This window comes from Varanus komodoensis, unplaced genomic scaffold, assembly GCF_004798865.1.
Source record: "Varanus komodoensis strain SLA01 unplaced genomic scaffold, ASM479886v1 scaffold5, whole genome shotgun sequence".
Taxonomy (NCBI): domain Eukaryota; kingdom Metazoa; phylum Chordata; class Lepidosauria; order Squamata; family Varanidae; genus Varanus; species Varanus komodoensis.
Genome location: NW_025336087.1, coordinates 30,820,080 through 30,843,217, shown reverse-complemented (window position 1 = coordinate 30,843,217; position 23,138 = coordinate 30,820,080). Strand labels below are relative to the sequence as shown.

At 39.3% G+C, this 23,138-nt stretch overlaps 1 protein-coding gene across 3 annotated transcripts in view; it reads left to right on the top strand.

Moving 5' to 3' along the window:
- Positions 1 to 22,314, top strand: part of PGGT1B (protein geranylgeranyltransferase type I subunit beta) — a 41,412-nt gene extending 19,098 nt beyond the window's left edge. The window contains exons 5-10 of one of the 3 annotated variants that reach the window (XM_044446263.1): positions 3,176 to 3,308; positions 11,254 to 11,299; positions 13,136 to 13,320; positions 13,561 to 13,669; positions 17,564 to 17,630; positions 21,665 to 21,799. In XM_044446263.1, coding sequence (XP_044302198.1) covers positions 3,176 to 3,308; positions 11,254 to 11,299; positions 13,136 to 13,320; positions 13,561 to 13,669; positions 17,564 to 17,583 — 493 coding nt within the window. In that variant the 3' untranslated portion in view covers positions 17,584 to 17,630; positions 21,665 to 21,799. Of the gene's footprint in view, positions 1 to 3,175; positions 3,309 to 11,253; positions 11,300 to 13,135; positions 13,321 to 13,560; positions 13,670 to 17,563; positions 17,631 to 17,848; positions 19,982 to 21,664 lie in introns of those variants that run through there. The other 2 variants (XM_044446261.1, XM_044446262.1) reach the window with 2 other exon arrangements.
- The last annotated feature ends 824 nt before the right edge of the window (positions 22,315 to 23,138 follow it).

Genomic DNA, 23,138 nt, shown 5'->3' with positions numbered 1-23,138 from the left:
GTCCACTCGTTGTTCCTATACGGCTAAATGGAGAAGATTCTCCTCTTTTGCAGAGTGCCATTCTTTTTCCCCTGGAACGGCTTCAGTCACCAATATTCTACAATTTCTCTTGCATTTGCATCATGAGGGACTTAAACCATCATCCATCAAAGTTTATGCAGCTGCTATGTCTCATTATTGTGGCACTATCCACAGATTATCAGTCTTCTCTCAACCACTGGTTCGGCGTTTCATTAAGGGACTACAAAATTTACATCCGTCTGTTTGCCCTGCCATGCCAACGTGGAGTCTTTCTGTAGTGCTCCAAGCGCTTACTAAACCACTGTTCGAGCCTTTAGCAACTGTGGACTTACGCCTGGTGTTATGGAAAACTGCCTTTTTCGTAGCTCTCGTAGCACGGAGAGCTAGCGAAATTTGTGCTCTCCGCATAGACCCACCATTTCTGAACTTCCATAAGGAAAAAGTCGTCCTTCGGATGGATTTCTCCTTTTTACCCAAGGTGGCCACACCGTTCCACCTGAATCAGGACATTGTTCTGCCAGCATTCTTTCCATCGCTGTCAACCCCGATAGAACGTGCTCTACACATGCTGTTCGCCGCTGCTTGGCCTTTTACAGATCCCTCACTGAATCTTTTCGTACTACTAATAGACTTTTTGTTAAATACTCCGAGCATGAAAAGGGATCACCGATATCATCTCAGAGACTCTCTAATTGGATCGTCCAGACTATTGTCCTGGCTTATCAGCTATCGAAAATAGATCTACCTGTCTTTCCAAGTGGCCACTATACACGAGCAGTAGCGACCTCATCCGCTTTTGCCGCAGGGGTTTCGCTGCAAGACATCTGCAGAGCTGCGATCTGAGCTGGTCCATGTACTTTTGCCAAGCACTATCGGCTTGATGTACGTGCCAGACAAGACTGCTCTTTTGGTAGAGCTGTTCTCTCATCTGTTCTTTGCCGACGACACCTCCCTCCTCTGACTGTGGTAAGCTTGTAAATCACCCATATGTGTGATGCACAGAGGTCAAGACGAAGAAAAGCAGGTTGCTTACCTGTAACTGATGTTCTTCGAGTGGCCATCTGTGCATTCACACAACCCACCCGCCGGCCCCACTCGGTGTCGGTGAGTGGATATCGTTTTTCTCAGTACCATACTATAATTTGCATTGGTACCGTTTGGGTTATGTCGCTGTGTGGTTATTGTTTTCGGTACCGAAATATAATTTGCATCGGTACCGTTGGGTTATATCGCTGACTAGATATTGTTCTCGGTACCGTACTATAATTCACATCGGAACCGTTCAGATATAATTGTGTTTTCTCATTACTTTTATTCTTAACCTCTAGAGGGCGAACGTGCGGTCTTCAAGTCTGAGTAAAATGGCAGACGCTCCGCTCTATTTATACTATGAAGGGGGAGGGGAGCGGAGTTTTCCCACCAAAAACCATTAGCTTTCTAACCTTCCGGCCTAGGCACTGCGCAGGCGCAGCAACCCATATGTGTGAATGCACAGATGGCCACTCGAAGAACATCAATTACAGGTAAGCAACCTGCTTTTCTCTTCATTCATTAGACTTGAGAACAGTGGAAGCCAAAATGTGTTGCCCTTCCTAACTTGCTGTTTGAGAAAGACTTTACATACCATGCCTCTAAGAATAGGACATTGCATAATTTAATGTAAATACTAGCTAACTGTAAAGCTTGTCACAAATACAGTATGTGTCAGCCTAGAAGAAGGGATTGCCTAAGAAAGAATAATGGTATACGAGAGAGAAGAGGGTGATGAAGAGAAAGGAACTGTGTGCCCTTAAGAAACAAACAGATGGCACCTAAGAGTCATGAAAATACACAGGCATCAAAAGCATGCTTGAAGCACAGTGGTGGGAGGAAGGATTTTCCCAGATGCTGTTGATTGAATAGGTGTTTGCAGTTGCAGAGTGAGTGCTTTTGAATTTACCACTCCAACTGTGAACTTTTAATAGTATCTGATACATACTTTGAGAGAGACTTTTGGCAGATTTAATCAAAATTGTAAAACAAAGTTGTAAAAAGACACTGTAACATTCTTAATTGCTTAACCAGAAAATCTAAGATGAGTGTTGGGTATTAAAGTGTTGAGATATTTACATATTTTTAGATATGCTTATTGACGCATGAGAAGTATATTCATGAGTTGTGTTATTCTTGAATGAAGTTTATTGAAGATAATAGTTGCCATTTAACATGGTAAGTTACAGCTAAAATTCTACTGAGGCTAACACTAATTACTGGAGAGAAATAGCTGTATGAAAAAGTCTCATGTAAATTGCTACAGTAATTCATCTGTAGCGATGTGAAGCAGCAGCAAATAGAAGGATGCCCACAATATCTTCTATTAAATATTAATAAAAGCAGCCAGGCATTCATCTTGAAACTATATGATCCTCTACTTGATTTATTTTCATATCATATGTCCCTCAGCACCATTGGCAGAAAGGCAGGATTTAAAATAAAAATGTAGAATATTAAAGGTATAATTAATAATTCTGTATGCTTGAAGGAATTCTGTCGTAGTGCCGTGACAATTGTGTGTAAACACTGACTTATAACAGTACTGGGGCAAGTTGTTATACTGTCACTTCAGTTGAAGACATTGCTGACAGAATCCAGAGTGTAGAAGGTATTTTCTAGGGCCTTTTCAAAAGGCATGTAGCTAAGATGTGCATGAATATATTCCCTCCTTTGTGGGAAAAGGATGAAAGAAGTTGAGACTATCATGTTCAGTGTGTTAACAATTCTCTTTGTACTTTAGGAAGACTGTTCATCTGTAGTTCATTATCTTTTCTCTTCAGCTGGTGGAGGCCTGGAAGCTTCTTTTCCCATTGACCCCATTTTCATGCTAGGAAGCACTAGAGGTTGCTAATGAAGCAAGCCATGGAAGGAGCATTCTTTTAGCCCCAAACAGTCCCAGAGCTAAGGATAGTATGCATCTACTGGGTTTATAGTGGTTAGAGCAGGCACAGGTTCTGTGATCATAAGAAAAGATTCTCCCCTTAGAAAATAATTGTATAATTTCCCCATAAAAATGAATCATTTGAATTAAATAATTAATTGTCCAGAAAAGTAAAATAGGTAATTTGAGATTCAGTGTAACATGATGGTAATTATTGCATAACTTCAATATTTGTTTCAGCTTTTGTGCAGTCCTTGAAGGAAGTGAAAATGACATGAGATTCATATACTGTTCTGCTTGCATATGCTACATGCTCAACAATTGGTCAGGAATGGATATGAAGAAAGCCATAGACTATATTAGAAGAAGCATGGTGAGTTTTGCTAAGCATCATCTTACACATTTGCTCAAAAACATAATAAGAAAAGCAGTTAAAACACGTTAATTTTTAGTTTGATAATTTCAGTTATATACATTTTATATAGGCTTATGCATTTAGTTATATACACGCAGGTGTATAGTTAAATGTGCATTGTTAAATTAATCTTTCAGTAATAACTTTACACTGTTAATTTACACTGTTAATTAACACTGTTAATACATTGTATTTCCAGCTGGAGTAATTTCAGGGTTCCAGTGGTTAAATGTTTTTTTTTTTTTTTTGCCAGCAAGTTGGATCTTTTAAAAGCCATTATTAAAGTAGTGATTGTAGAAACATAATCTTGAAAATCTTAGAAAACAGTTGGGATATGCTAGGGCCTGGCTGGTGAACTGGAGTTGGCCAGGGAAAATGCATAGTTTTTCTCACTGCTGTGTACTCCTTATCACAGTTCTAAAATTGTATTCTTTCTCCTTTCCCAGCTTCATGTTATGAAGGTTAGCAGCAGTTGTATGTATAGCTGAACCTGGGTGGATGCAAATGCATAAGGGAGAAATGTATCTATTTTTAAGTAAAATTAAATTGACAAATTACTGAATGATCAGTCACCACCAATTGTTCCCATGTGTCTTACAAACATAAGAAAAGCCATGCTTAGTTAGGCCAATGATCCATCCAGTCCAGCACTCTGTTCACATAGTGGAAAATCAGCTGCCAGTAGGATCCCACAAGCAGGATGGGTTGAAGAGTTTTTTCTGCCCAAGCTTCTCAGCAACTGGTGTGTGCAGGCATACTGCCTCTGATAACAGAGGCAGTACATAGCCAGCAAGGCTGGTGGCCATTGAAAACGACCCCTTCCATGAATTGGTCCAGTTCCCTTTTAAATCCATCCAAATTGGTGGCCATGACTACTTCCTGTGACAGAAATTTTATAGTTTAATTATCTCTTGCGTGAAGAAGTACTTCCTTTTATCTGTCCTGAATTTTCCATCAATCAGCTTCATGGGATGACCCCAGGTTTTGGGAGAAAAATGTCTCCCTCTCCATGTTCTTCACACCATGCATAGATTTAAACACCTTTATCATGCCTTCCCTTGCTCACCTTTTTTCTAAGCTAAATAGTCCCTGTTGTAGTAGCGGCTAATCATAGAAGAGTTTCTCCAGGACCATGATCATTTTACTTGCCTTTCTCTACACTTTTTCCAGATGATTACTATCCTTCATTAGGTGCAGTGACCAGAACTGTATACATTATTCTAAGTGTGGTTCTAGCCAAGATTTCATTAATAACGATTTGGTGGTTTTATTTTCAATTTCTTCCTTAATTGTGCTTAACATGAAGTGTGCCCCTTTTTAGAGTAGGTGTGCATTGGGTCAGTATTTTCGTTGAGCTGTCCATCACAATCCCAAGATCCCTTTCTTGATCAGTCACTGTTAGTTCAGATCCCATCAGTCTATACTTGAAGTTGGGAGTTTTTGCTTCAACATGCATTATGCACTTGTCATTGTTGGACTCCATGCTTGTCCCATGCTTTTCCTCTATCCTGAACCCCATTGCACTTGAAATGTGCAATTACCACTTGATAAGCAGTGTCTTGGGCGAAAATGATTATGATATACTTCAGTTTAAAAGCTGAAATATGTGTTAACTTGCTAGAGAAGCTTTTTGGAAGATTAAAAATACCATTAATAAGGGAAAACATAACAAATACCTTTTGTGAACTCTTTGTACAAAGTAGTACAGTTTGCTCTAATATAATATTTGTATACAGTCAGAGCTAGATGTTTTGCAGAAAGCAGGTGTTTTCAGCCCTAGGTTCTTTCCAACATGAAAAGTTGAGGCAATGAGGCATTTGCATGCGAGAAATGGCAGGTATGGGCAGTAGGCTTAACCCTTTTCTTACTCACTGTTTCTCCATTACAATCTATTCTTTGCTTCCCTCCCAGTCGAGTTTTCCACGTGCATTTCCCAGGCAAGTGGAAAAAATCTACTTGGAAGAGAAGGGTTAGGAGAAAAGCACCCTTTCATATGGCCCATCCCTGCTTTGTACATCACTGTCAAGCATATGATTGGAATCATGTTCGCTGAACATCAATTTTGCCCTGATTTGCAATGTATGTTAGTACTGTGATTAGCTAATTGAGTGAACAATCTGTTATCAAAGATTACAGTTTACCCCTTTCTGGATTGCTGGATTCCATTACAGTAGCATCAATACCAGGACTACTTCAGTGAAATGTTTACTCTATAGCTGATACTCTTGCAGCAAAACGATTCTATACTAATGTAAAGAACAATTATTCTTGTTACTGAGCTGGTACGATCATACTTTTGCTGCACCAAGTATGAAAATAGCAGTTTTCTTACAACTAGAAATTTTCTCAGAAAGGATGCTGTGGATAATGTCAGTACTGTTTCTGCTTATCTAAAGTTTCTGTATGTCATTGGCAGTGCAAACTAAATATAGCACTGATGCAAATTACTGAGGTGGTTTCCTCCAGTTCTAGGTTATGCCAGTATTATCTCCTTCAGCTCAGGCAAAATAGATGGCATTATTAGAAAGGGGTTATACATAGGTTTGGCCTTTTTTTACTGTATCTTATGCAAAAAAGTGAGGCTGGTTCGACCTTATAAACATCTTTTTTCTGCAATGCAAATTCATTTGCTCTTGATGTAATGTGGTTAGGCAGCAACTATTTTGGGCAGTCAAATATTCAAATTGTTATTTTCATAGGCTGTGTCCAAGACTGCTCTTTCATGAGTACAAGGCAGTTCTGCTTATGCAAGTTGCCTCTTCCACAGATTTGTTGATATTTCCCTTATCCCTTCTCAGCTGCAGCTCCCTACTCCATGTGTTAGGCGCAGCTGCTCTGAAAGCTGCAGTGAGAAGAAGAGGATGTGAAAACCCTTTTGTATGAGTGTGTTCTGCTCACAAATCTTCTGGTCCAAACTGAAGTACAACAGCATTTAAATAGTAATAAAACTCTATATATTTCAAGGTGTTTGTTCTTGTAAGTGTATTCTTACAAAGTTTTGATTAAAACTGGATTTAAAACCATTCCTAACCAGAACAATGCAGATCAAATGGAGTCACACAGCAAGTGCTTGGAAAAGGTGGTTTCCTCTACATTACCGAGGCAGGTCTCAATCTTTCTACTATGGTAAACACCACCTTTTCCAAGCACTTGCTGTGTGACTGCATTAGATCTGCAGTTGCTAGCCAGGGAGCTTATAAAGACATTTTGCTTATTTGTAGCAGGAAATATACGGCTATTCTTTCTGAGTTAAAAGAATGCTATGTACTTCTGAAAATCTTCTTTGTGAAGACCTTCACTGATCACCTTCCAAGCATTCAGTATTAGCTTTGCTCCTCCTTTTTCATAAGTATTAGGGTTTTTTTTAACCTTCAAGGTGTGAACTTTGAGACATCTTCACATGGCTTCCTTGTTAAGTATACTGTGTTATGTATATCTCCCTGTCAAAGTTTCCAAAATAAGGTGACTGTTGTTTAATAATCTATGTGAAAGCATTTGTCTTGATTTGCATGAAGGTAAAAATGGTAAGTAGGCACAAATTGCTTTTGTGATACTGGAGGTTTTACTTCCATTGAAATTATTTGGTTCCTAGCAGGGGAATGATTCTCCTAATGTGTACACCAAGAAGTTAAGAAAGCCTATGTGCAGCAATCTTTCTTTGACTGCCCAGCATCTTTTCCCATTGAGAAGATGATGTGTGGCCATCTTTCCCTAACCATTGTAACCATTTGCCTCATAGTCAGTGTCTGGGACTGAGACCGTGGCGGAGGAGCGTTTTGCTAGCTACTGGCTCAGTTGACTAGCTTAACCCACATAGTGGTGGGGAAGATGCCATGGGGATGAGTCCCCCACTTGTATCCCCTGTTGTTACCTCTCACCACAGATAACAGTGGGAATTCTTCCAAGGACAAGGCTGGCTACAAAGCTGTACCAACAGAAGACTCCTGGAAGGCTTCATGGGCATTCATTCACAGTGTCTCCCTAAGCTGGAGGTGACTTAATGGCATGTAACAACAACAAAAAGGAACCAGTAATAATTAGTCATTTTCTACTTTTACTTACAAGTAGGGATGTACTGAAATAGGAAAATCTGGCTTGCTTGAGTTTGACGGATTTCTGTACTGCTTTCAGTCTAATGATTAGAAGAGAGCTGAATGAAGGGGGTTTTTTTGGAGTTACATTTCTAAAACAGATTCTGATTTGCATGTTAAAAGAAAAGCTGGTAATGAAATTTTCACAAATGGGCATCTAAAAACCAGTGAAATTTGTGCAAAATCAGCTGATTCTGTCCAAGTGACACCAGTGTATGTAGCGTGTGGGGGTGTGGGGGGGGGAGGGGCTTATTTGCAAATTTCATTAGCATTCTTAATCCCAGGCTGTTTTAAAGAAAGAAGTCTACAGATTGGCTCAACTCACATCTTGGCTAGTCATTGCCAGTGCAGAACTAGTGAACCATAATTAGGGTATGAGTGAGCTAAATCATGAAAATCCATTGGATTTTCATCCCTTTACCTGATTCTTCACACATTCCTACTTCATGTCCTAGATTTTGAAGGTTCCTTTTGTATTCTGGCATAAATATGTAATTTTTCACTGAACTCTACCCCAATAAGCCAGCTTCAGAGGGCACTAGCAATAGCTTAGCTTTATATTTTCTGTTAGTGTGGGAACACTTCCAGATCATTAGCTCATGACAACAACATCATTATCATCCTTTTATACTGCCCCTTAGCTCATTGTGCTGTCTGGGCTGTTTACAGATTTAAAAATATACAGAGGAACAACAAAACAAAAAACAAAATAAAAATAGAATGTCTGGCGGTCGCAGCAGTGATGACAGACCAGTGCATATTTTATAGACTGCCACACATGTTGAGCCCCTCAAAAGGTCCTTCAGTTGGGGCAGGTGTGGCGTGGCCCCTCTCCCTCTCCCCCTGGCCTTATCTACTCTCACCAGGGAGCATGGAGGGAGTCTGCAGTGACCAGTGGTGAGGAAACAGTGGCTGTGGTGGTGACAATGACAGACCATCTAGCATCAAGCCCTCGAAAGTTCCCGCAATGGGAGGCCCTGCCTCCTCCGGTAGAACAGGGGGCAGGTGTGGCATGGCACTGCTCCCTCTCCCACCAGCTCCATCTGTTTCATGAGAGGGTGTGGGGAAAGTCTGTGATCTGGCCATGTGGGGGGCAATGACAGCCCCAGTCATGGGGAATTGTGTACCTGTTGGATTTAGAAAAACAATAGTTATTCTTGTTTGTCATTTTAACACATGTGTTCAACACTTTTGTTTTTAATTTGCTGATTTGCTTAGTGTCATTTGGATATTTAAGCTTTAGCACTCTCATTTGATCCATTGAATTCTCCTTTATGCAACACTCTTATGTGCAGTGCTGGTCATTCCTTGGAGTAGAACAAAATAATTCAGTCTGCTCAGAATTTCCCAGTATTCTAGAAGGCTGTGCTTCATTATTCCATAGCTGTAGTCTAATCAGTGATTACAGAGATTTCCCTACAGATTCAGTGTTATCTATTATGGTTATTTAATTTGGCTATAAAATGCATTCTAACCAGACAAATGAAAAATGCTATTTATTGGACTTTTGACATTTCCTGTCTTGCATCAGCTGAGCATATGATTACATTAACCATTGAATTGTAGAAACTTGCACTTCCTCCTGTAAAAGAGCAAGTTATTGTAAAGGCAAGTATGACAACACATAGTCACAGCATGTAAATAAGCTAATATCAGATATGTAGTGTAGAATAATTCCCATAGCTAACTAGATTATTCAGGCCAGGTCTATCACACAGGTGGATTTTGTTCTACTTAGTTGATGCTCTGTTCTCATTATTTAGCAATATCTGATTATCTGCATATTGTGGATTGGATCCAGACTTGCCTTACCATGACTGAGAACTCTTCTGTTTTTGCAGAAGGGACTAAGACCCAGCTGAAACTTCAGCTGGAGGTAGTGAGGAGGCTATTTCTCCTAAATCCCCCCTGTAGCCCCACCACCAGCTGTTAGGGTGTTTGAGGTAGTTCCCTAATTCTCAAGCAGCTTTCCACAGGGTACAAGAGAATGCTGAATGGGCAAAAAGCCCCCCTCCCCATGAGTGTGTCTTATCAGCGGAATGGAACTCTGGGGACATAAGGATTCGGCAAGATCTGGATCATTCTAATTCAACCAATTTTTCCTTAAGGACGTTGCCCTTTATTCTTCCCTTTTCCACAGGTAGCAGTCACCTGTAAATAAGTGTGTTTGTGTGCAGTATGCATTTCATGCTGTATAATTAAAAAAGTGTTTCCAACAACATTCCTTTAAACAATCCTATATAGATAGTGTGAAAGTAGAGAGCAGTGTTAAGCAGGTTTCTGAATTTTGCTGTTACACAAAGTCTCACCAGGGAGCCCTGCCACCTTCTGCTTGTACACTCTTACTTTCCCCCCGCCCCAGGATTAGTGTTAAACATAAAAGACCATGGCAAATGTTGGTAAATATAGCCAGGTAGAGATTCTTGAAGAAATGGAAGCTGTAGTATTGGAAATAATGGGAAAATGGGCTTACTTTGAAAGGGATCAAATTTCACACTATATTGTAAATATGAAAGGAGGTAAATGCTGCTGAAACTGGCAAAAACTGTCAAATTTAGACGAATACCATATTCCTTAATTGAGCGTTCTACATTGCCTGGTGTGAGGTCTGTTATTGTGCAGAGTCTCCAACTTTGCACAGTTATAACATTGCTGTATTTTCAAGTCATTTCAATAGGTTTCCAGGTTTGGTAGGAGGCAGAAGAAAGATTGCCATTTCATCTACGCATATGCCAGAACTAGAGCAAAAAAGCAATAAGCTTACTCAATGGTTAACCAGCTAGAAAATCTCTCTTGAATTCCTGGTTCCTGCCAGTTCTCTGATAGGAATCAGGAATGGACAGATACAGCCTTCCCCCTTTAGAATTGAACTAGTTCTTTTTGTGCGTAAACACTCAAGGCCAAGCTTGCAATAGTTAATCAAGAGAACGTGAAACAATGATTTACTTCCAAAGTTTGGTAGCAAACAAATATGGAGAATTAACAGTGATGCATTCAATTTTCAAGCTAATTTTGTCACTTTGAAGGCCTCTTAGCAATCTACACAGCCAGCCCTTGCCTTACAGAGTGCACTGACAGGAATGAGAGCATTCATCCTGGTATTCCTGTTATGCTTTCAACTAAGTTAGCAGCATGTAACTAGCCAGGGCAAGTGGGAAAGGGAAGGTCATAGTTAAGTGACAATTGCTGATCCCGAAAGGAAATTAAATACACCCCAATAAATGATTTACTTGGCAGTGCCTTTTTGGAAGGCCTTAGAAAATAGATGGTCCAGTTAAATTAATCAAATCATGCAATTTCTACCAGTTAGATAATTTCTGTCATGAAGGGGCATGTCAAAATTTCATTAAAAAGAAATTATTTTGCAGTTGACTGCTTTAGAGAAATCTGGTAAAAAGGGCAATAAAGTATATGCAGGAAAATAGTGTTAACTGTATTAACATAAGTACAAAGGGTCTTTCAGTGGCATTCCAATCTTATGTATAGAAATGCCTCTGTGTAATTTAATTTGTGGGTTATGCTGTTACGTGATGCCAAAAATAAAGAGTAGTATTTCTGAGAAGATCCTTTTGAGCCCTCATTCTTTCTGGTTTCTGTGTGTAGAATATATATTTACATCTAACGTAAATCTAAGTATTGTTTTGCCTTACATATTTGGTTAAATTTGAAGTTGGTTTTGTATCTTCCCTTAGGCTGTTAAAGCTTAAGTTGAAAACAAATCAAGCCAAAGCAATGTAGCTTGATCCAATATTCTAACAAAATTGTTATACTTTAAAAGTTGCATTAATTTTTGCATTTCTTTTACTTTCTAGTCCTATGATAATGGGCTTGCTCAAGGAGCTGGACTTGAGTCTCATGGTATGAGTATTAGCCTTTGATACTAATTTTAAAGCAGTTGAGTTAAACAGTATACTTTTTCTATCCTTTGCTAACAGAATTGTATATTTTGAGAATCTCTAGTTGAGCTTGGCTTCAGAAGTTCTGACAACATTTAGATGTGGTGAATCTGGTGTTGAGAGTCCTCCTTTCATAGCAATAAGACTTTTACTGTTAACTCAAGAGTCTCAATTGCTCGTTTGTTACTGAGAAATGCAGCTTCCTCCCACATCTGGAGTTGTTACTTCTTAAGTCTTTTGCTTGCCAGAGCTGGCCATACAGTTTTAACTTCCACATGGGATTCTTGAATAGCAGCTGAATTTTCGGCTTAAAGTATTCTAGGTAATTGGAACTGTTTTTCGGAATGTTGAATTCCGTATAAGGGATATCCTGGGGCTCATTTTAAACAGTATTAACAGTGCTTAGATACAGTGATGAGCCCAAACCTCAGGGAAGGTGTGTGTATACATGGCCTGCAATAACATGGCCCAATCCTTTAACAAGATAGTGTTACAATTACAGGATAGGATAGTAATAACAGGAAAACAGTGGTTCTTTCCATCTTAACTCTTTTAAAGTGTTTGTTAAAGGATTTGTTAAGAACATGCTGGATCAGACCAAGACTTCATCAAGTCCAGTATTCTTTATACAATTGCTAACCAGCTGCCCATGTGACACCCTCAAGCAGGCATGAATGCAACAGTTCCCCAGCACTTGTGTATAGAGGCATACTATACTGCTTCTGATACTGAGGGTTGCACATAGCCATCAGAACTAGTAGCCATTGATGGCTATTGTTCAACGATCTTTTGGCATCCAAATGAGTGGAATAACAACTTCCTAGAATAACAATTAAATATTTGATCATTTGCTCACACAGGATGTAGTTAAACAGTGGAACTTGCTAGCATAAGATATGGTAATGGCTGTAAATTGGGACTACTGTTAAAGGATATTAGACAAATTCATGGACAATAAGATTATCTGTAGCTACTGTTCATGACGGCAGTATATTACCACCAGTATCATATACAGTGCCTTGTATATTTCCTACCCTTTGTCTTTTCCACATTTTGTCGGGATACCAGAGTCAAAATAAATAGGATTGTTACCGCATGTCCTGGGGAGGTGCAAAATATTTTTATTGTGGTAAAGAAATTGCTGGAGAACATGACCAAGAGAATGCTGCTTGACTCATGTTTTACTTCTGGGCTTTCGATATGCACCTGTTTGGCCATTGTGAACAGAATGCTGGATGAGGATTACAATTTATGCATCACTTCTCACTGCAAAATACTCATAGTGACTTACATGCACAAATAAAGAAATCTGTAACTAATAGAAAAAACCAAAAATGATATAAACCATAACAAGCACAATAATACCAATAAAAATAAACACCATAATGACATAAACTTAAAACCATCTAATACAAAAAGTGTTTATCCACTAGTACACAAAATCTCTCCTAGATTAGAATGAATGGCAGAAAAGCAGCCCATAATTGGGCCACAACTAAAGCCCAAATACATCTTTGTATTGGAAAAAATAGCAGTACCAGCACCAGGTCTTTGTTCTGATCCAGCTGGGCTGTTCTTATGTTTTTAGTGGGCCTTTTGCTTGAATCATTTTTGATGCCATTCTGTATATGTACTGTTCAGTTTAGCCTCTTTTGTCTTCCCAAATGAATGACTTCATACTCCTTTAGAGGAACTTCCATACTTCTTTAGAGACAGTAGTTTACATTAACCATGACTCCTCAGTAACTCCATGAAAAAGTACAAGTCATATTGAAGATACACTTCTCCCACTTTACAGGTGGCTCTACTTTCTGTGGTATTGCATCTCTGTGCCTAATGGGTAAACTTGAGGAAGTCTTCTCCAGGAAGGAGCTGGACAGGATAAGGAGATGGTGCATCATGAGGCAACAGAATGGCTATCATGGCCGACCAAACAAGCCTGTAGACACCTGCTACTCATTTTGGGTAGGAGCAACTCTCAAGGTAATTTAAAAGTAGAGGTAAGACACTATCATCCATAGTCTGCCCCTTGCATATCTCAGAGGTTGTCAGTTTATGTATATCCACATTTAATATCAAATGCTATATTTTTCCTGTTATTAACTCTACTAATAGTTTTTCACTAAAAGGCAGTGTATAAATTTTAGAACTATTATTTAATATGGGTACAAGTTAAAACTTGTGTTTTTCTGGTATACTTAAATTGACTGATTTCTCTTTCAGCTTCTGAAAATATTTCAATATACAAACTATGAAAAGAACAGAAATTATATTTTATCAACTCAAGATCGCCTTGTTGGTGGATTTGCTAAATGGCCAGACAGTCACCCAGGTAAATTAATTTACTTTCTCACCCACAAATGTGTGTGTATGTGTACATACATGTATGTGAGTGTGTAAGAGAGGAATGCATCCACATGTGTACAGGATGGAAAGAACAGCTCGTATGTTTAGTAATGGTATAAGAGGGGGTTTACAGAACAACACTGATAGGTTCCTAATCATGCAAATCAACTTGAATAACTGAACTAAATAACTTGAGGCGTTTACTTAAAAATAGTGCTTGCTGGAATATTGGTTGTATGACAAGTACTAGATAGGTTGAAAACTGTGTTATGGGCTCTCTGAACAAAAAACAAAGCAAACCAAAGTAAAACAAAAACGGCAGAAGCAAGGCAAGGTTAAGATAACTTGCTAGTAGGAGCAAGTGGCTTCTGCACAATGAATTTTCTAGGTCAAACTTTTTAATAACATTTAGTATCAACAAATATATGCCCAAGTTCATCAATGTCTTCAAATTATTCAAGACAGTGAAAATGCTTCTGTACTGAACATCTCCAAAAGGGTGTTTTCTAATTCTGTGAAAAGTCAGTAAGATAGCAACTGAGACTCCGTTTAAGGTTGTGCAAAATTATTGACACTGGGGCAAAAAAATCCTGACTTCATATATGCACTATCCACCATGAGATCACTGTGGAGAGTTCCCTGAAAATGTTGACTCATATGGTAGTGAAACAGGCAAATTTCATGTTTAGGATCCATAGGAAAGGTACTGGCATGATTGTATTTTATGGGGTAGACACTTTTGGAACATACTGCACCATTTCAGTCTCACCATCTCAAGTATGTCATCAACTGCCAGGGATCAGAAGTCTCTACAGACCATCAAAGAGGCTGTTTCACTGAGCTGGCATTTTCGGTATTAGCCACTCCCTGAGTCCCTCCACAGCTGCTTCTTCCCCCCTCCCTTAGGATAAGGGGAGAGTTGGGAACCTCATCTGTGACATCAAATTCTAGGGACTAGAAATATATTGTCAAACATTCTGTATGGATCCTGATATATTTTACATTTTTGTAAGTTTTTAATTGTGCAGATTTTGGTAGCCAAACTTAGCTGAAAATAAATACATTGAAGAGCTGGAAAAGTTGATCAAGGGATTAGGTCACCTTTTCTAAAATGAAAAGCTAAATCATTTGAGACTTTTTGATTTAGAAACAAGATGAGTAATGTATTCATGGTGTAAAAGAAATGGAAAAAGATTTTTCTTCTCATAGTGCAAAAGATGAATGCAGGACAAAGTGCTTCCTAACTAACAGAATTTTCTGTTGCAAGATGAAATTAAAGCCTTTTTGCTTAGATATCTTTAAAAGGGTCTTGCACAAATTCACAGAGGATGGGGCTAAAATTGACTATTAGTCATAACAGGTGGGAACTTCAACAACATATTGCTTTGTGGCAGTGTGCCTGCTTAGGGTGCCAACCAGTCCTGCTGTCTTTTAGGAAACTCCATACACCCAGCACATACCTGCTGAGCATGCACCATCTATGCAGGGCTGTCCTAGGGCCCTACCTTTAAAAAGGGGAGGTGTTGTACAGTAAGTCTCTGGATTACAAATGTCCCAGTTGTGAACATCCATACTTATGAACAAACTGCCATAAAGCCTACTAATTAAAACAAATCAAGTTAAAGGCAAGCAGTTCATGGTAACAAATGCGGAAATTTTTGGAGTTTTGTGGCCTACTGTGAAAATTACGATCACCATAGAGAGAGAGGAAATGAAAGGAGAGAGAGGGAAGCCTCCAAAGCATGCCTTCCTGCCCCGCCCATCCGAAGAAGGAAATCTCTCCAGCATTTCCTTGCTGCAAAGAGGAGGCATTGGTAGTGAAAGGGAGAGCAGGGAATAAGAACATAAGAATGTAATAATGAAGCAGAGGAGTCCTACTGGATCAGACCAAGGTCTGAGGTGGGGAGGGGTGGGGGGAAGCAATCCAATACATGTAGCAGTATTAAACGTTAAGGCTTGGGGGTGGGCTAGAAATGTTCACGATTTTTCCACTTTTGTAAGGAACCTGTGCCCATAACACCCGTAAATGTGGAGGGCTGACTGTGTATAGAAATCTTTCTTAGTGTTTTGTATGCATAAAAATGTAATAAATATATATATATATGCTAAGACAAACATTTGGCTTACTAATGCTAAATATAACGTATGTATGTGATCGGACTTACATACAAATTTGACTTAAAGATGTTCTCAGGAGCAGAACTTGTTCGTAACCCAGGGACTGCCTGTACTTTAGTGGCTCTTGTGGGTCATAGAATCATAGAATAGTAGAGTTGGAAGGGTCCATGAAGGCCATTGAGTCCAACCTCCTGCTGTTGCAGGACACCACGTTACACCATCCCACTCAGATGGTTGTCCAGTTTCTTTTTGAATGTCTCTAGTGTGGGAGAGCCCACCACCTCTCTAGGCAGCTGGTTCCACTGTTGCATTGCTCTGACAGTGAGGAAGCTTTTCTTGATGTCCAGCCTGAATCTGGGTTGTTGCAACTTGAACTGATTATTCTGTGTCCTACACTCTGGCATTAGCAAGAAGAGATCTTGACCTTCCTCTTTGCGACAGCTTTTGAGGTACTTATAGAGGGATATTATGTCCCTCATCAGTCTTCTCTTCTCAAGGTTCCCCCAAACTTATGATATCACCCATGCATTGGTAGATGGTGCTATTTTGGTTATATAAGGATCCATACTTATAAAATAAGTTTGCTTTTGGTATATAGGAAGCTACATTAACTATCCAGAGGTAGTTCTATCTCTGAATACCAATTGCTGGGAAATGAAAAATTGGTTTTGCTCTCATGACCTGTTTTGGGGATTCCTACAAGCATTTCTTACTGATAACACTCATTTTGGTTGTAGATATTTTACACATTTTAATTTTGTTTAACTTCTTGTTTGATGGAGAAATTGATAGAGGAGGCACCCTATCTCTATTCCATTGGGGTTAGGGCTATAATTTCAAACTGATTTAAAGATATTTATGAACCATGTAGAAAGTAGTGTAATTGGTACTTCTATAGACTCAACAAGGACAACTTACATTTTTCCTAATCCTGATAGATTATCTTAGATTTCTTTGCTTAAATCTTAAAATATTCATTTGAAATATTTTCTATAGATGATAGAAAATGCTCAAATCATTGTATATGGTTCAAAGTCTTTGAACTTTACTTTTCTGCTTTTATTTTATCATGGTCATTAAGTATTTGGAGTACTTGTGTTACCAACTATTATAAACAGTTTCTTTAAAAAAAATAATCAGGACCCTCCAAAAATGCTTGTGTTGATTTATTCTTGACTCAGAGCTTCTACAGTTTACTACAAATTACATTATTATGCCATGTGGTTTGAAAACTCCTGGATCTCCTAACAGTTACAAAGAGATATAAGTCTTATTTATGACTGTGTTATGCTAATTATGGTCAGATGCCTAGGTATTGTACATTCTCAGTATACCTTTAAGCATATATTCATAATTTGGGTGTGAAGGGCAGCTGCCCATTCCACTTTGGCCAAACCTCATTTCACATTTGGAAGTCCTATCTGGACCTGGCTCAGCATGCATAGGGTTTAACATACACAGGCTCTAAATGGTTTACCTGTTCCTTGTAAAAATGGAGGGTGCAAGTGAAACTTTTTCGATTTATATATTTTGGAATGTACAAATGTGGAGTTGGGTAAGGGGGTTCAGTTGGGTTACTGAACATGGCCCTGCTTCTGCTTGCACATAGAGGTGTATGCTTTGATAACCTTATAGGAATCCAAGTTCTTACAGGGTTTAAACTGGGGATTAGTTCTGGAATGTTCTTTCAAATGCTAGGACTTGACCCTAAAACCTGTAAACTTTGAAATTAATGTTTCTGTATTGGTATCTCCTGCTATAGAAGAGATTCTGACATTCTGACTGTCCCAGCTAGCATCTTTTCCAGACTTCTGCTATTCTACAGGAAGGTAGGATAGAATCTACCACTACTAGAGACTAGCTTCTGAATAAGTTGAGCTAGAATAATTAGAGCTAGAACAATGGAATAGCTAGTTACAGTTTTCTATTTCAGTTAGGGCTTTCTGCTATTAGTGTTTTGAACCACTGTCTTTTACACCTGCAAAGTATGGCTGACAAGAGTGCCTGCCTTCATTGATTAATCACAGCAACCATCAATTTTTTCTAGGATTAGAAGAACCTCTAGAAGCCTCAAGCATGTGCCATTAATTATATGTGAAGAGCTGACTGCTTCTAAAATGGTCCTTCTGAGTTAAATGAGGCATTAAAAACTCCTCTTTAGTTGGAAACAGTGACAGTGAAAATGCTTATTGCTTGAGACAAGTGAAAAAGAAGTCATCAGTTAACAGCTTGAGATAAGTAGAAAAGAAACGAAGCATTGCCAGTTAGTTACTTTATGTTATCACACAGTGAGGTAATATGTTTTTTAAACTTAAAATTAGACTTGAAACAACACAAGCATTAATAACAGGTAGTTGTCTGGTTTAACTTTTATCCCATGGACTCTAAAGCAAAACTGTTGTAAAGCTGTGTTAGAAAAAAAGAGGCCATATGGGATAGCCTCTTATGTTTTACTAATGGTATACTTAATGCTTTTCTGTAAATATTATTTCCTAGATCTGAGATATGGCTAACTTTTTAGGACAAATACCAAAATCCAAAGTGTCTTGTATAAGTGAAAATGCATTTTGCTGGCACGATGCTGCTCCTAGGCCATTCCAGAGAGCCTCTCAACTTTTAGGAGCAGCTTTCCAGGAACGCAGGGACTATAGTGGGGAGGAAGAGCCAGGAAGGACCTATTGCAGAAGCAGACTTCCATGTTTGCTTTTCTGGATCCAACCCATTGTGTCTTTTGGTTGACCTGCTGTAAATATTTAGTCTTGTTGGAGTGGGGAAATCAGCTTTTCAGAAGTTGTTCTGGACATACATTGTTAGCCTTGCTTTATGCAAATCCTTAAATAAAAATCAGTATCATAAAGCTGCTGTCTTACTTATCTGCTTATGTTTGGCAAGTTTCTAAGGTATTCCATTAGACTTTCCTGTGTAGTGTTCAGTGCCTGGATAATGAATACATTTTCTGGGGTCATCCAGAATTAACATAATATGCTGAGTAATCTTTCTGCTTACAGAGTAATGGGGCCTGGCTTTCATTTCGCCAGTTTGCAAACCACAACTACTATGGGTTACTTAAATCTTAGGGCTTCAAGATATGTGTCAGCCACTATTTTGGATATGCAAGTCCTGGCAGAAGGAGCACAGCAGCTTGTTGTGTTATGTGAATCCAGGTGGCAGGGGTTATTTGAGGCTTGTTCTTCAGGTTATGTGAGGGTTGCTTAACCCTCAATGAATCCATAACACCTGAGTCCACATGGCGATTGATTGCTATTCCACCTTTTTTCCTTCCAGGGATTTCAAGGCAGTTTACATAATTCTCTTCCATCTCTCAATCTTACCCTCACAACATCCTTGTGAGGTAGGTTGGGCTGAAGGTCTGTGACTGGCCTAAAGTCGCCCAGTGAGCTCCATGGCTGAATGGGAACTAGAATCTAGATCGCCTGAGACTTAGTCTCATACTCTCAACCACTACACCAAACTTGTTCTCATGACAAGCCATGGTATGCCACTGCAGCTGCCGTTTATATATTGATAATGGCAGCTGTGCACACCCTAGAGCCACTCAGATTGATTAATCTACAGTGGTTTATTGTAATGTGCAAATTGTTATACTTGGTGGGCAGTGCAGAAATTGGGTTAAATAATGTTTTGATATAGAAGCTTCTCAAGAGAATGGTAGGATTGAAAGGTAGAGACTTGCATCATGTTGATATAGAAAGTTTGCTCACAAATACAGGAGTACTAATAGCAGTCTGGACGTAGGACTATGAAGTGTTAGGTTTATCTTCTGTTAAAAAGCATTTAGTCAGAAATTGTGAAATTGGTGACATCTGTATTCTGTGTGTATATGTGCGCAATGAATATTCTAATCAGAGGAAGACAACATGGGAATTGCAAACAGAACCTTTAAAATAATGTGTTCCAAGTCTTTAGAATATAAGGCCTTGCTTTGAAAGTTCAGGTCAAACAGCTGCAGTGGCACATGATAGTGGATGGCTATTGAATATTTTTAGACAACTGCCTCTCTTGAGGAAATTTGGAAATACATTTAAACAATTTGCTTCAAGATTTATTTATTTATTTATTTAAAACATTTCTATGCCGCCCCCACCATCTTGGCATGGAGATTGAAGTCCCCAGGACCAACATCCTGGGAGCCTTCAACACCAGGTCCGAGACGATCTCCGGCAGCTCAGGCAGGGATTCTGTTGGGCAGAAGGGTGCATGGTACACCAACAGGATCCCCAATCTGTCTCGGTCGCCCAACACCAAGTGGAGGCACTCCAGCCCCGGCCTCGAGAGGACACGAAGCCCCACAAGGGAAATAGAAGCTCGATGAACCAGAGTGACTCCCCTCCCCTCCCCTCCCCTCCCCTCCAGGCATGGTCAGTGCTGCACCAGGTACCCAGGCGGGCACAATTGTGAGAGGGAAACATCCCCCCCTCACCCGCCCAGGTCTCTGTGATGCACACCAGGTCGGCCCTCTCATCCATGATCAAATCATGGATGAGTGTTGCCTTATTTTGGACCGACCTGGCATTAAGCAGCAGCACCGACTGGCCCGGAGGGCAGTTGACAAGTCTACCTGGAACCCGCCGGCTGGGGGAATAACCAGAAAGAGGGACAGGTGTTAACCATCTGTCCCTCCTTCTTCTATGCTGACCTGTTAGACCCCCAACGCCATAACGCCCATTGCCCATCACCACCCCGATAGTGGCAGCCCCGTGCTCCCCAGGCAACATCATAATAAAGCACGAGATGCACCAATTAAAAACAATCTAGAACCAACAATTAAAACCATTAAAACATCCTACTGTCCTCCATCCTTCTGTCCTCCACCGTAGACCACCACTAGCCCACAAATAAAACCAAACCAGTCCACGGCCAGAGATTGTGTGAGCTAAGCATACTGTAGGTTGGAATGCAAATGAATGTATAGAAAGAGGTCACTAGGCAGTTTAGAAGTCTCCTCTATGAAAACTGGCAATCAGATTCAGGTGCTTCCAGTACTGTGCACAATCTGTTTGCTGTCTGGTATTCACAGGATGACTTTTGTGTATTGATGACATTAAATTCTTTTCTTTCATTGGAATATTTTGTGCTATCTAACATAAGGGTTAATATAAAAAGTACGTGTAGTATGATGTGCAAAAACTGCAGAGGAATGTCAGAACCTACGTTAGTGTGCCTGGATCAGAGTCAGAATATTTTTTCTGTTACGTTATACGAACATTTATGATGGCAAATATGCATTGCTTTGTTATGTGAAAAGGAGAAAAAATGCCAACATTAGTGGAATTGCATATGTTTTCCTAAGATGGAATTCCTCAGTATTTGGTACACTTAGAGCAGTATCCAGTAGGGTCATTGCAGGAGCATCCCTTCCCAAGATTCCTTTGCACAAGTGGGATCCACTGCTTGCACAATCAACATTTAATATTTCCTGTAGGGAGCCCCCAAACCAAGTGGACATCCTTATTTCTAGATCTGGGCAAGTTGGTGGTGACCCCCCATGCAAAGTCTGCTGCATGCAAAGAATCTAATGTTTCTGTTCATTTCCACTTGCTCCATGAAGCATTAAGTCTCTTGTTGTACAAGCAGCCTTCTTGCTTGTGGTACAGAATCAGCAGAGGCATAGTGCCCAGTTGGAAACTGCCCTTGGTCTCTCCTTTCTCTTCCCCCACACTCCACTTATACCACTCCACATGTGATCTCTTATACACTTAAACTTCTATTGCTATTTTTTCAGTTAGGCAAAGGAACAAGGCTTTATTTATCATTTACACTCAGTGAAATAATTTTTGGGAGATGGCATAACAATTGGTTACTTTGTAATATATGAACTCTGACTTATTGTTTCTTCTTCCAGATGCTCTGCATGCTTACTTTGGCATCTGTGGCCTGTCATTAATGGATGAGTCTGGCATTTGCAAGGTTCATCCTGCCCTGAATGTAAGCACAAGAACTTCAGAGCGTCTTAAGCACCTTCATCAGATCTGGGCAACCAAGAACTCTAAACAGTGTTCAGAGGAAGTACACAATACCACATGACTGACTGAGTTTCCAGTTGCGCTTAGTAGCATAATTGTAGCCCCAGGTTAAAAGCCATGTATAACCAATGTGCTCTTTTTAAGTGCTGAAATCATACAATCAGATTCATGTAACTGGCATCATTTTGACAGCAAATGGCCTTTAGCCAATTCTGGATTTGGTTTAAAAAGAAATTGCTTGCCCCTGTGGATATTGTAACAGACCTGGTTTTGAAGAATCCCTTCAAAGCAAAATTAATTATTTTGTTTTATTGTATTACTTTAAAAAGTGCAATGGCTAAACATAACAAGGATCTTCAAAATGTATTTACATATTTTCATACTTAATTGCTTGAGTTTAGTGACACTTTGACACATACTTCGTATAAAATCTTATAAAGTAAGTGTTGATTGCTAAAAGGTGTTCTTTTAAAGTAGATGACAATTCTATAACCTTTATAAAATAAATAAAATTATTTTATTCATTATATACTGGACCTATGTGTTGTGATATTTTTAGCCACTTTGGCTGTTGCAAGATAGAAGAATTTGAGGTAACATTCATAATGAAATGCAATAGCCCTAACTGAAGTTTAATTATATATTAAGGCATTATATTAACTGAAAAGAAGGAAAAAACAGTATGATAATTATTGTGGCTTGCTACAAAATAATGCTTTCTGTATTCTCTTGCTTTAATACACTCCAGATTTTGGTCAATATTATATTCACTGGAAAAATGTATATTGCACTGATTCTCTAGATAGTAGTCTTCTACTGCCAAGATACTCGTCTTTGTCATTTTTACATCACTCTAGTGAAGAGAAAATGTAAAATGCAATTAGAGTGCTGGTCCGGATGCACTCTTAAAAGTGGAGTGTAATATATCCCAGTGGTCAATTCCTCAACTGTCAATAAAATTGAAACTTGCATTGGGTAAGGCACTAGTGGGTGTTACTTAGCCTCTCTTGTGTGTATATCATACAAAACTGAAATGTAACACCCTGCCTTTCTTGATCTGTCCATGTGTTGTGTGTCTCTCAGGGCTTCAAGGATTCCTTGTTGATATAACTATCTTGAGTAGCCAGCCTTGCAACCATGCACCAAAAGAGACAGAACTCTAGCTATGATACAGGTATCGCAGTCTGGGATGCCAGTTGCCTACCATCTGCAGCTTGCATTATAATGTTACAGGTCCTTCCATGTACCAGTGATTTACTTCGAATGCCTAGCCTAATTTCTAGTCTAAAAATAATAAGTGTTACAGTCACACATAACTGTTACTTCGTTCCTGTTGGCCCTGACATTTATTGG